This window comes from Neopelma chrysocephalum, unplaced genomic scaffold (genome assembly GCF_003984885.1).
Source record: "Neopelma chrysocephalum unplaced genomic scaffold, ASM398488v2 Primary Assembly neopelma1_43, whole genome shotgun sequence".
Lineage (NCBI taxonomy): Eukaryota > Metazoa > Chordata > Aves > Passeriformes > Pipridae > Neopelma > Neopelma chrysocephalum.
In genome coordinates this window covers 15054595-15067341 of record NW_020897702.1, presented here as the reverse complement: position 1 = coordinate 15067341, position 12747 = coordinate 15054595, and the positions used below count along the sequence as shown (strand labels likewise).

The 12747-nt window shown below is 38.5% G+C and overlaps 1 protein-coding gene across 5 annotated transcripts in view; it reads left to right on the top strand.

The window, feature by feature from the left end:
- Positions 1–941: 941 nt before the first annotated feature.
- The window catches only part of DEUP1 (deuterosome assembly protein 1), a 43308-nt gene continuing 31502 nt past the window's right edge, over positions 942–12747 (top strand). Inside the window, exons 1-4 of one of the 5 annotated variants that reach the window (XM_027677441.1) lie at positions 942–1018; positions 2204–2268; positions 6095–6266; positions 7627–7722. In XM_027677441.1, the coding sequence (XP_027533242.1) occupies positions 2225–2268; positions 6095–6266; positions 7627–7722 (312 nt within the window). In that variant the 5' untranslated portion in view covers positions 942–1018; positions 2204–2224. Of the gene's footprint in view, positions 1019–1211; positions 1330–2203; positions 2269–6094; positions 6267–7626; positions 7723–12747 lie in introns of those variants that run through there. The other 4 variants (XM_027677442.1, XM_027677445.1, XM_027677443.1 and 1 more) reach the window with 4 other exon arrangements.

The window sequence follows — 12747 nt, the reverse complement described above, 5'->3', positions numbered from 1 at the left end:
GTCTCTCATTTATAAAAGGTATTTTTCATATTTCATAGCTTGAAACAGCATTTCTACTGACATGAAAACCATCTGCCTCAGCACCGTATGTAGGAACAAAATAAAATAGATTATTCCTTAGAACTGATATTAAAAATGTCGCTCACTTGGCTAATTTCAGTAAACATACTAAGTAAAACAAAGTCAAAGCCTGAAATTTAGTGTACAGAAGTAGACTAGCAGCTCCCGGAAATGGTCCATGCAATTTCAGAACAATAAGTACAAAGTGAATAGTACCATCCTGGTAGAAAAACTCACTAAACCTAAAAACCCGAAATTATTCCTATAAAAAGCTGAAGTAGCTGTGATTCCTAAAAGCATTTTATTGTTGAATAAGACAGACTGAAGGTCACAAGATTGTAAAGAGAAATGTCATCAGGTCGAGGTCGTTTGCAAAATAACCAGAAAATCATTTGAAGCCCTTTTACAAAAGCATAGTTAGTCATTCAGGAAGGAAAGAATAATATTCAGCCTTTTCAATATCTAGTAATAACAGTGTTTTAAGAGGAAGGAGAGGGGAAAAAAAGGAAGAGGAGAAAAAACTCAAACCACTTTGTCTACCCATTTCTTAAATTATGTTGAAGTACACGTTCTTTACCCCGGGCGGTATTTCCAGAGGTGAAATTCACTCCAGCTTCCTTCAAATCGATGGGCGGCTATTGGAGGGACGCAGGGCCCTGCAAAAGACACCGGGAGTGGCGCCGGGCGTGACACCGGGATACCCTGGGCGCGCCCCTCCACTCCCGGCCGGAGCCGGTGCCCGCCCTGTCCCTGCCTTCCCGCCTCGCTCGCCGCCGCGTTACCGCGTTACCGCGACGACGGCAGCGAGGAGCGGCGGGACGGGCGGCAGCTGCGGCGGGTCGGGAAGGGATGGGAAGGGACGGGACTGGGCAGGGCGGAGCGGGTGGCCGGGCTGCGGGGCTCGTACCGAGGCCATAGAGACAGGGGGTGCGGAAGGAGCGGAGAGGGAACGCGGCAGGTAACGGCAGGGGAGGGAGAGCCCTCGGGGGCCTGGGAGATGCCGTCGGTGTCCCGGTCTCGTCAGGTGTCCGAGGAACCGGAGGGTGCTGTCGGTGCCCCGGTCTCCTCAGGTGCCCGGCACAGCCATGGCTGCCCCTGTGCCTGTGTCACCTCAGGTGTCGGTCTTCTGTGGTGTCACGGGTGCTGATTCTTTGGCAGTGTCACCTCAGGTGCTGGTCCTTGTGGAGCCAGTGCACCTGTGCCTGTGTCACCTCAGGTGCCCGGTCCCTGTTGGAGCCAGGCAGTGCCCCCATGGCAGTGTCACCTCAGGTATGGGTCCCCTGTGGAGCCAGTGCCCATGTGCCTGTTTCAGCTCAGGTGTCGGTCTCCAATAGAGTCAGGGATGCTGGTCCTGTGGCAGTGTCACCTCAGGTGCGGGTCCCCTGTGCAGGCAGTGCCCCTGTGGCAGTGTCACCTCAGGTGCCTGGTCCTTGTGGAGCCAAGGCTGCAGTGCCCTGTGACAGTGTCCGCACATCCATGTGTACTGGTACCCGTGCTCTTGAGAGCTTCCACTGCTCGCTCCCACAAGGAATTAGGGCTATTTCATGCTATCCCATCACCCATAGTGTGGTTGGCTCCTGTTCTTGGATGCAGACAGGCTTGCCCCCACATCCTCGTGTCCTGCTGGACCCACAGAACTGGACTGGTCCCAGTAACAGCCTTATTCTGATCTGTCTGCTGAGATACTTGATGGCTATTTGTTTCAGACCTCATCTGCCAAGCAAAGGAGTGAATAACCAATAGGAGTCTAAAACTGTGTTTGAGAACAATTATATCCTGGATATAGCAAAGGAGCAGAAATGTTTGATGTGTGCAGCCATGGATCTATGGCAAATTTAGGTTTATGTGTTTCAGAGTGTCCCTCACGAAAATCCAGGGCTACACTCAGGCTAGCACAACCTCTAGTATGTCAGTGCTGCACCAAATGCGAGAGCTTCTGTCACAGAGCTGAGCTTATTCCAGAAGTTTACGTCTTGCCCATTCCAGCCTGTAACTAGAGCTGCATTCCCCTGTCCTTGTTGTTTGCAATGGGAAAATTACAGTGATTTAAAGGAAAGCGTAGTCCTATCCAGTATGCACTACTTGGCTGTGTAAATGCATGCATTTAAGAATCTGAATTACTTGATTTTTGGTGTTTTAACAGGTTAAAACGACAATCAGTATTATGGAGGAGGCCTTCGAATTGTTCCAGGAACAAGCTGTCACTAAGTAAGTAATGACTTAGTGTCTTGGGAGTTGAGAATATGATGGAATTGAATTATGTAGGTTTATTAAAAATGCGAAACAAAATATTAATGCTTTTAGAAGCAAACTTGATGCTCAATTTCTTTTTATTTCCATGCAAACTGGAGAGGTTACTGATAATTAAGACAACATATCTTACTGCTTTAGCTAATACTCTACTCACTGTTTCTGTTAGTTACTTAAATTTTTAAAATACCCATACCTGAACAAAAGGGAGGGAAATGAAAGCTATGTAGGTTTTTATTAAGATGTTAAGAAATGTTATTTCAAACTGTTTTAAAAAACAACTGAAGTTGCTACGCTACAGCAGTATCAACTTACATGTCACAGCTCTTAAAACATTAAAAATCTTAAAACCAAGACTATTCATTGCTAAAGCCCTAGTCTTATTTTCCACAGATAATAACCACAATTGTTCTCCCCCAGTATGAAGTGCACTTTCCATCACAATACGTCTATTTTTTTTTCCATAATCCAAGATTAGTTCTTTTAATGTTAGTCTAAAAAAATATGTCAGTACACCATAAAGTCTTTCTAAAGAAGTGAAAACACTAGTGAGGTTGAATATAGGACCAACCCAACCTCTTCAAGGAAAACAGAAATATAGGAAGTATTTCCTCATATAATAAGTTAAACAGAATATTTATCTATCATAATTTGAAAATAAACTTGTTACCTATTTTTCAAATTAACCAGTTTATTCTGTCATTAATACCAAGAAACAGTCCAAGGTAATATGATATATATTAAGTGTAAAAGTATTTCTTAAAATAATAGAAACAGGCATAATTTATCACACCTTATTCTGGCCCAAGAAAGTTTTTAATAGGATTTGAAAGTGGCCTTGTTGTACTAAAGAATAGTGGATGCACTTTTCATGATAGATAAAAATTGCTGTAGTAAAATACTATATTCTGAGCGGTGTGGCCCTTTTCTTTTGCTTTGAGTGGCATTTTTTTTGTTAGTCATGTGATTGATTGGTCAATGTAGTCATATAAAAACTTGAATTAAAAAAACTAAGAGATTGCTATTCTTTGGATACTGTTTTACAAATCAGAAGCCTATTTCAAGAGGTCAGATTCTGCCTTGCCTGAGGTCAGATTCTGCCTTGCCTGTGTTTTAATCGACACATATGAAATTTTAGGCTATTGCAGATGACTCTAGAGTGATTTGTCCCATCATAAACCAGAATTCTTGGTAGTTATTTATTTCCATTAACTATACAAAGAATCTGGAAGAGTAGTTTAGGCTACACATTCAATGAAAGGAGACATTCATTTCAGTCTATGCTGACAGTATTCCAGAGATAATGCAGAAGCTTTAAAATTTGGGAAGATGGCTGAGTAATGGTGGTGGAAATCATGACAATTATATCGCACCTGTAAGGACTCATAAATAACAAATAATCCATCCACAGATTTGTATGATGCTGTATGGTTGAAAATTCTTGAATAAATTAGTTGTAGTTCTTATAATAGAACTTTGGGATAGAAGATTCTAATGGACTATTTACAACTGATTTACATATTTCCTATTTTTAAAGCAAGTTTTACAATAATAAAATGAATTAATATTGGCTCAAGAACCTGAGTTAAATACCAAAAACTAATGAATGTTCTGTGTAAGATGGAAATATTTGTTAACTGCATAGGTTTTGCTTGCGTTTGGATAAATACGGCCATACTTATTTTCCTATTTATGAGCAAACCTGAGTAATAAGGGAAGAAGGTATGAAGTAGAAACAGACAGTCAAGACATTTCTTAAAATGGCAGTTTCTAAATTACAATTTTATTCTAAAGTGTATGGACAATAATACTCTTTCTATGTCTACTAGGAAACAGTGAGAAAAATACAGACCTATGCAGAACTCCAAAAGACAAATAAATAGGGCTAGAAAAGTCTAATAAGTGCAAAAATCATTTGTGATAAAGGCCTGGAGTGAGTAAAACTTTTAATCTGGATTTTGGTTTGTCTAAAGTTGGAAACATTTAGTTTTACATGAAGATAAATAGATACTAATAACAGCAGAATATGAATCATGTATTTTTTCAGCTATATGGAAACAGAATAAAAGAAGATTAAGAGCTTGCCTACATCACTTTAAAATGAGCTACCTTTAAGTGGTTTGAGCTGTTTCAAAGTAAATGAACCCCCCCCCAAAAAAGCTGCCTTTTGCTTAAGTACAAGTCATTACTTCCCTGTATGAGGAATCCGTTTGGTGTATGCATTCTACAAAGTGGGAATGCTGTATCCATACAGGTAAAAAAACCCAAGCATACTTCTTTGCTTTATGAGCAAATTCATTGTCTCTGTGTTTTTTTACCTGATGGCATATTAAACAAAAGAAACCACTGCATTCCACATCCAGTGATAAAATAAATTCTCATGATTTTGATACCACATGATTGGCCATATTATGAAGGGGCTAGTTAGCATTCTTTTCAAAACACTCAGTGTACTAAAAAAATAGTTACAGCAGCAAGTAGTACCTCTATGCTAGTAGGTGGGGATAGCTGCAGCACTGTTAGCAATACCAGTGACACAGTACAGAGTAGTTTTGATAGTGGAACAGAACCAGTAATCTGTAGCTTCTTCACATACAGCTGTCCTTTTGCAGCTGCAAGTGTATTAGAGGATCCATGTAAGAAATTAGAGAAAGTGAAGACAGACTGAGAAGCTGTTTCAGAAGGGATTTTTCTTTCAACATCTCCCTTTTATATATTGGTGGGTCTAGGTTCAGTAAGCATGCAAGCACCATTGAGAGAAAATTTTCTAGCAAGGGCTGAAGAATTTGCCTTTTGTGGGATGATCTGAAAGAGAGAAGTGAAATTTAAAAGGGAAAGGTGTCAGTCAGGGTCTGAAAGGGTAATCTGATGATCTAGGCTCGAAGTTGCCTTTGCACTTGCATAATATTTAGATGATCCATGTAATGCACAGTAAAGAAAGTACCTGTTTCTGAAGGCTGAAATAAGATGTCTGAGTCATTGCTGGTGGTTCACCAAGGTGTTGCCTCATGACATTACATGAGGCTGGAAGGGCACAGATCCTTATAGCAGTATCAAAGAAGAGGTAGTCCTGACGCAGTATGGCTTTGTTTTCTGTTTTCAAAAGCCTGTTTTATATTCCACTCAGAGGGTATCAAAGTTTACTGCATCATTAATGCTACTTTTGAGATGAGGTTGAGGCACTTGGATGGGGGGTAGTTTTATTTTGAACCACGAATATCACAGTGTACTACTTGCTTGCGCTTTGTTTATTATCATCCTATCTTTCATATTGAATTTCAAAATGGCATTATGGCATTGGTAACAGTTTTAACATTTAACATTAATGCCTTTTGGCATTAAGATTTATGTCTGTATTTAAAAAACCTTTCCAAGCTTAACATTGATGATGTTATAGTTTCAAGGATTTGTTGATGTAAAAGAAGTTTTAGAGAATTTGACTTTAAAAAGTCATGTAGAGTTTTAATTATGACATTACAAATCTAAAAAATTTGCTCCAATTTCCTGTAATAATTATCAAAACAAGGAATATGCACAATTTAATCACTATATAACAGATCTTTGATAAACAAATATCCATACTAAGGAGCTTTTTTTCAGTTTAGTGCAGTCAAAAGTTGAGCATTTGACTCTAGACCTACATTTGAAGGCATCATTTACCTTTCCCGTTTCTTTCTGATGTTGAAAAGTGGTTAATTCCATCAGAATTAAAATAAAGTTTTAGCAAGGTAAAGAAACATTTGTTTTCTCTCTTGAAAAAATAAAACTCTTTTTATGTTTTTAGACCTTCTCCATGTGAAGCTGAACTTCAGGAATTAGTGCATCAAATTGACATCATGGTAAACAGAATGCAACTGGAATGGGAAAGAAAGATGAGAGCTTTAGAAGCAAAGATGGATATCCAGGATCAAGAATTAGCAAGTGCCCAAAGCAAACTGGATCAAAAAGGTCAAGAGGTATTTAAGAATATCACGTTCTATAAAGGAAGTATTTATTCTGGTACTTACTTATTAGTATGCTTTAAACGCTCTATAAGGAGACCCGTTTGTTCTATTATGTAAAAATGCCAAACATCCTTTAAAGGTCACTAATTATCCTTAGTGTTTTGTTTTAAATTGTGCTTCTGTTCTGAAAAGTGATTGTAAAAATGTCATTGAAAATCTCGTATTTCTTCTGTTTCCCTAAAGTCTAAATCAAATATCCTCAGTTTAACTGTAAAAAAGATAATTTTATGTGTTTTTTCTAAATGCCAACACTTCTCGTTTCATCAGAAATTTTAAATGGAAGTGTACAGTTCAAAAAGCTTCACAAAATTATGTCTCTGTAACTCCTGTTTATACCTGATTTTCATCATTTTACATGATATACTGTTTTTGTATGACAATTTTATTCATTGTGAAGATTTGAATTGTATTACTACTTTGACTTTCTTACGAAACTGAAAGCCACAGTGTACCTGGTGTTGTCTGTACTTCACAGTCTTGTCTGCTGAGTATTCATTCAGAAGCATCAAGAAATCCTTGCATAGCATTCAGTTCAAGACAGCAGAATATAGGTGTCTACACAAGGGCATTGCTATGTGAGCTGGGTGTCTAAACTGCCAGTGGCAGTTCTGAAAATGGAGTAACTCTCCCTAATGAGCAATTAGGAACTTGCCCTTAGTCATCGTGGTCAGAGGAGCCAAGAGAATAATTCAGGTAGCCAATCCTCAAAGCCTCAATTTATTTGCCTGTACAGAGATGTTATCTGAAATACTTTAGCATATTCTGCCTAGCTTCCAGCTGTCCTTCCAGAAAAGCATAAGTGTAATGTATGCATTTGGTCATATTTCTCAGATCTCTGTGAAACTCAGTAATAATTCAAGTTTTCTCAAATGGCACTGTAGTTAGGGGGTTGAAATGAGTCTACAATGTCTTCCAATAATTTGTACATAAGTAGTGGAAAGTCTTTTATGTGATTTATTAGAGCCGTTCAAGGAAATTTTTCACAATGGGGCACAGCAGTTCATTCATATAGCTGGGTCAGAAAAACTTTCAGAAATTATCTTTTATGACAGCCTTGTGCAATATTATCATTAAATCATAACATAAGCATACACTGAGATTTTTTACTATAAAAATCCTCGATTTGATGTTGATACCACAATCTGGGTTTGTGGTATCCAGTTTTATTATTAAGTTACTGCATTAAAATATATTTTTAATATCTCTCCCTTAAGCAATGGTCTTCTTCCAAAGTGTAAAATTACTTTTCCAAAAATGACCTACTTTGAAACACTTCAGAAAAGGTACATTTGAGTGCTTATTCTAACTGTAGGTGGGACTACTTCAACAAAAATTGGAAGACTTACAGAAAACTAAATATGAAATGGCTCAGAGCTACGAAACTCAGCTTCAAGCACTGAAATCTCAAGTAAGAAAAATGTCGATTTCATTATTTTGTGATTGTATTATAAAAAGCTTATACATGCCAAATGGTATAGATGTAGTGTTATGGATTTGGGAAAGATGAATCGTGTCATACAAATGATGATGACCGCAACTTCCTCCCAGGCTCCATTATAATTTCTGTACTGTCATGTCCAAACTGCTTGGATGGATTTTGATGTGATTGTAACATCTGTTATGAAGACAGATACGTGATTTCCTGACTTCAGACTAACAAAAACTGAAAATTAGTAAAACAGATAGTTAGATTTATGCTATTAAGACTCTGATGCACATTAGGAATTTTAAGATTTATACTGTTCTTATGTCTTTGTTATACATTTTTCTGCTTTTAAGGGACTATTAAAGTGGTTTAATAGCTTTCCATAAGGTGTAGCTTTCCATAGTATCAAAACAGGAGTAAGCTAGATTAATGATACTGGGAATTTGTTTGAGCTTTATTTATTTCAGAGTGTGCTTACAGCCCAGAAAGCCAATTGTATCCTGGGCTGCATAAAAAGAAATGTGGCCAACAGGTCGAGGGAGGTGGTTCTCCCCTTCCACTCGGCTCTAGTGAGACCCCACCTGGAGTGCTGCATCCAGCTCTGGGGCACTCAGTACAAGAAAGACACGGACCTGGTTAGGGCAAGTCAAGTGGAGGCAACAAAGATGAGCAGAGGTCTGGAGCACCTCTCCTGTGAAGACAGACTTTGAGAGCTGGAGAAGAAAAGGCTCAGGGAAAGCTTAGTGCAGCCTTTCAGTAGTTAAAGGGGGCTTATTAGAAAGATGGGGACAGACTTCCTATCAGGGCCTGTAGTAACAGGAAAAGGGACAACAGTTTTAAACTGAAACCTGAGGAACAGTTTGGGATTTTTCAGTGAGGGTGGTGAAACACTGGAACAGATTGCCCAGAGAAGTTGTGGATGCCTCATTCCAAGGCTAGGTTGGGTGGGGCTTTGACCAACCTGGTGAAAGATCTCCCTGTTCATGGCAAGGGCTTGGACTAGATGATCTTTTAAAGATCCTTTTCAACCCAAACCATTCTATCGTTTTATGATTCTGTTTGTCTGTGTTTGCTCTGCCACTTGCATTTTTGTTTCTTCACTGTTTTCTACTTCAATCATAAATCAAACATTTTTATGAAACTTCAGTTGTTTCTGCCTCTCACATTTGAAGAAGTTAACATACACAATTCTGCATTCTTTTTCTGGCCATTTTCTGTTCCCTTCACTGGATTCTCCTACCAGATACTTAGTGTTATAATTTCCAGTCATCACACTTACTATATAATCATCTTAGATTGCATAAATTTGCTATCATTATTTTCGTTTAGAAGTGATAACACCACCTGAATACATCAAACAAATAAATGCATTACTTATTTTTAACGTTATGTTGTCTTCAATTTATATTTTGTTTTATATATGAAAATTGATTTGGCAAACAGTTCTGTAAGTAAGCAGTGAATGCTTTGATTGTTTTGTAATTAACACTTTCAGTCATTTGGGAGAGTAGGTAGAAATAAAAGCTGTTTTATCATTTACACAAATTACATAAAAAGAAACATCTTAGCATGATTATTGAGAAGATAAACATCACACAGTGAAAAACAGTGTGACTTTTTACGTATAAGATGTAAGCTACCTTTAGCAATGCAGAACTATCCCCCAAAATATAGTATATCTCTCTCTTGTCCTGTCCTTTTTCACATTTGCTGCAATATTTTTCACTTCTTAATGATTTTTTTTAATCACATGCTAAAAATGATTGGGTTCATGTTACATGTTATTGCTAAGATCTTCGATGAAATTGAACCTTCTGAAATTAAAACTCCAGGCCATTTTTGATACAGATTTTTATTTTGAAGCTGTGAGTTACCCTACAGGTTCTTTCCACAGGCAAATACAACATTTTCTCTTTTTTAAAAGAAAAAAAGTATCTGATATTTCCTACCTACAAGCTTTTTTCTTTGAACCTGGTTATATTTTTTGCCCAGCTCCTCCTCTGTAGTTACCACTTAGACCATCTAACCTTTCTTTGACTTTCTTGATTGCTTCTTCTTTTATCTTTATTCAGAAGTTTATATTTATAGCTCTTAAGAATATACATCATTTTCTCAGTCCATGTCTCCAAACATTTCCTCCTCTCTCAATCATCCTGTTTATTTTGACGAAAGTTTCAGCACTGATGCTCTTTCTATTTTATTTTCCGATCTCCATTCTTATCCTTTCACCAAACTATATTTCTTCATGAAATGCCCATCTTGTACACACTGACTGAAGAAGTAAACTGTTGAATGCCTCTTAGGAGGTCTGCCTGGATTCTCTGTGATAAACAGAAGTCTGCCTGTCAGAACAATTCCAAGCACCTGTGCTAGACAGGACTCTCCCACTCTGTGTCTCTAGCTTTTACACAAACTCATATCTAAAATATAGAGCTTCCTTGACAATATTAATCTTTGCCTTATCTCCTTTGACTCCCTTCTTTTGGTTCTTATCATCACTTGGAAGTTATACCACCCTCTAAACTGTATAATATTAAGAGCTACACTTTAGTTTTGCACAAATGGTATATTACTATTTACCAATAGCATTATAGCTTTCTCTGCAGATGTATTCTTAAAATTGCTCCCAGGATTTGTTCTTCCTTAATCTCACTAGAAATAGAAAGGATCACTTTTTCTAGCTATCAGAATGCCAGACTATTTCAAACAAATTTCTCTTCTGTTCTCTGTGCTTATTTTCCTTGGTACTGCTAAAACCAGTTGTTTAATGAGCAGTAGTCCCACTGAATTGATTGTGTGCCTGTTGAATGCAGTAATACCTATATTTTTCTTGTATTAGGGAAATTATTCCTAGTATGTAACCTGAAACTCCTAGGCCACACTGCTGCACTCATTCAAATGTATAACATTTTGTCATAATTCAATAGCAAAAACTTTAGAGGTTCATCTTCATTACTTGCTCCTCCTTTTTTTATTTTTATTAATGTCTCATAGCTATTCTCATTTTGAAAATGACAGAAATCTCTCAGCAAAAGAACAAGAATCTATTCTTGCTCTAAGCACTTGGCAACTAATTGCCTTGCTTAGACATTTAAAAGCTAGATGGCTACATGTGAACTACCTCAGGCTCCCTTTAGAATCAATGGAGAGAAATGGACACCCCGAGAATACAACTCATGTCAGTGTATGACAAGAATTTAAGATAGTTGAAATAACTAAGCATTTGCAGGCAGCTTTTTCTAATGCAGAGTAGCTCAGGCTTGTATATCTAACTTTCAGAAACCTGAACTTAGATTAATTCTATCCCAGAACTCACTAAAGTGCCTCATCTTTTGGTCTTTTGTTTGGTTTTTTTTTCTTTAATATGTAAAACATGCAAAGAGAACAACTTGGATGTTTTAAAGTGAATATCTAGCATTAAATGGAAGGATTCTTGGCTTTAAGTCTAGTTTCTAGTTATGATAACATCCAGAATCTAATCTGTCTGTAGTATCCTACTGTCATTAAATACTCAGACTGAATTTTCTGATTTTGGCCATTCTGTTCCATTTTAGACTGATTTGCTGAATTGATGGATCCTGTATTTCCTAACCTTTTTAGCATGAACATTCTAATACCTGTCTTGTCTGAGTTTGCTCTTCCCAGGCAGTTCACATATGCCATAATATATCAAGAGCAAAACTGTTATTTGCAAAAGGGTATCTTTCTTCCAAGGGTGTAGCGACCACGAGGTCGCTAGCCTTTATATAATAAAGAAACCATGTACGCTCTCTGTGAGATGGTAATCAAAGAGATTTTATTTGAAATCGGCGCTTCCATTTATACCCTGATAACACGTGATCTTCTAACCAATAGGATTGTCAGTCTCTGCGCATGTCCCTTGGCTTCCCTGCCCTCGGTGCCATCCTCCTGCACCTTTGGGACATGCCTCCTACACAAGGGCAATGAGTTCCATGTTGTTTGAGCCTGTATACTCTTGACTCATTTCAGATATTTTATCTTAACTGTGTTTTCTGGCAAGGTCAACTTCAAATACAGGCAGATACTCTGCAAGACTCCTGATTCGGTTTTGAAGGCAGTATCTCAGCTCTGTAAATCCATGTTACAGAATTGCTATTCAGACATTCCAAGTTGGTCAAATCTATCCATAGGCCTCCCCATTTCATGAAACTTTCTAGTCCAGAACAATCTATCTTCTTTTCAACTTTTCAATTAGTTTTCTCTGTCTGTGGTGGTTTGAGCCACCACAAAAATCCAAAATCCAATTTCCAGGCTTCCCCACCCCTTCCCACAGTTTTATCTCAACACCAAAGAGAAACTTTCAGGCAGACACCTCTATGGGGGGGCAAGGGAAGTATATACTTTTATTACTATACAAATAAGTACTGTACAAGCTAAAAGCAACTATATATATAATATTACACACTTCTATCAGTCCCTTTAAGCTTCTCCCTCAATTCAGTCCAGGAAAAGCCCTTCAGGCTGATAGGTAACTAGTCTTTCTCTTGTGGGAGTGTTCAGGTTCCCACCAACCTCCAACTGTTTGCTGAAGTCTTTTCTTCCTCACGAAGTCCAAGAAGATAGCTCTGAGTCCTTTCTCCTTGGTTCCGTGCCATCTCTGCTGTGTCATTCTCTCTCTCATACCTCGGTTCCGTGGTGCTGTAGTTTAGTTCAGCTTATCACATGTACGCGCCTTGGAATTTTCATTCCTCCTCTGAGTTTTCGGCTGTCCTCCGTTTAAATCACTGCAAGGACATCCTCCGGGCCTTTCTCTGGTCCGTCTCCAATTTCACCTGGGGTTATCTCCCTGGCACTGAGCTGCGTTCAGTCCGTCCACTTTGGCTCAGCTCCAATGCCGAGCCTCCCCTCCACTTTACAGTGAGAGGGAAAAGAAGAAGCCCCCTCCGCAGTCTAGCTGCAAAGGGGGAAGGGGGGAAGAGGGCTTGGCTCCTCTCTTCCGCTTACCTTCAGGTGTTGTGAGTCTCTTGCCTCACAAACACACACTCA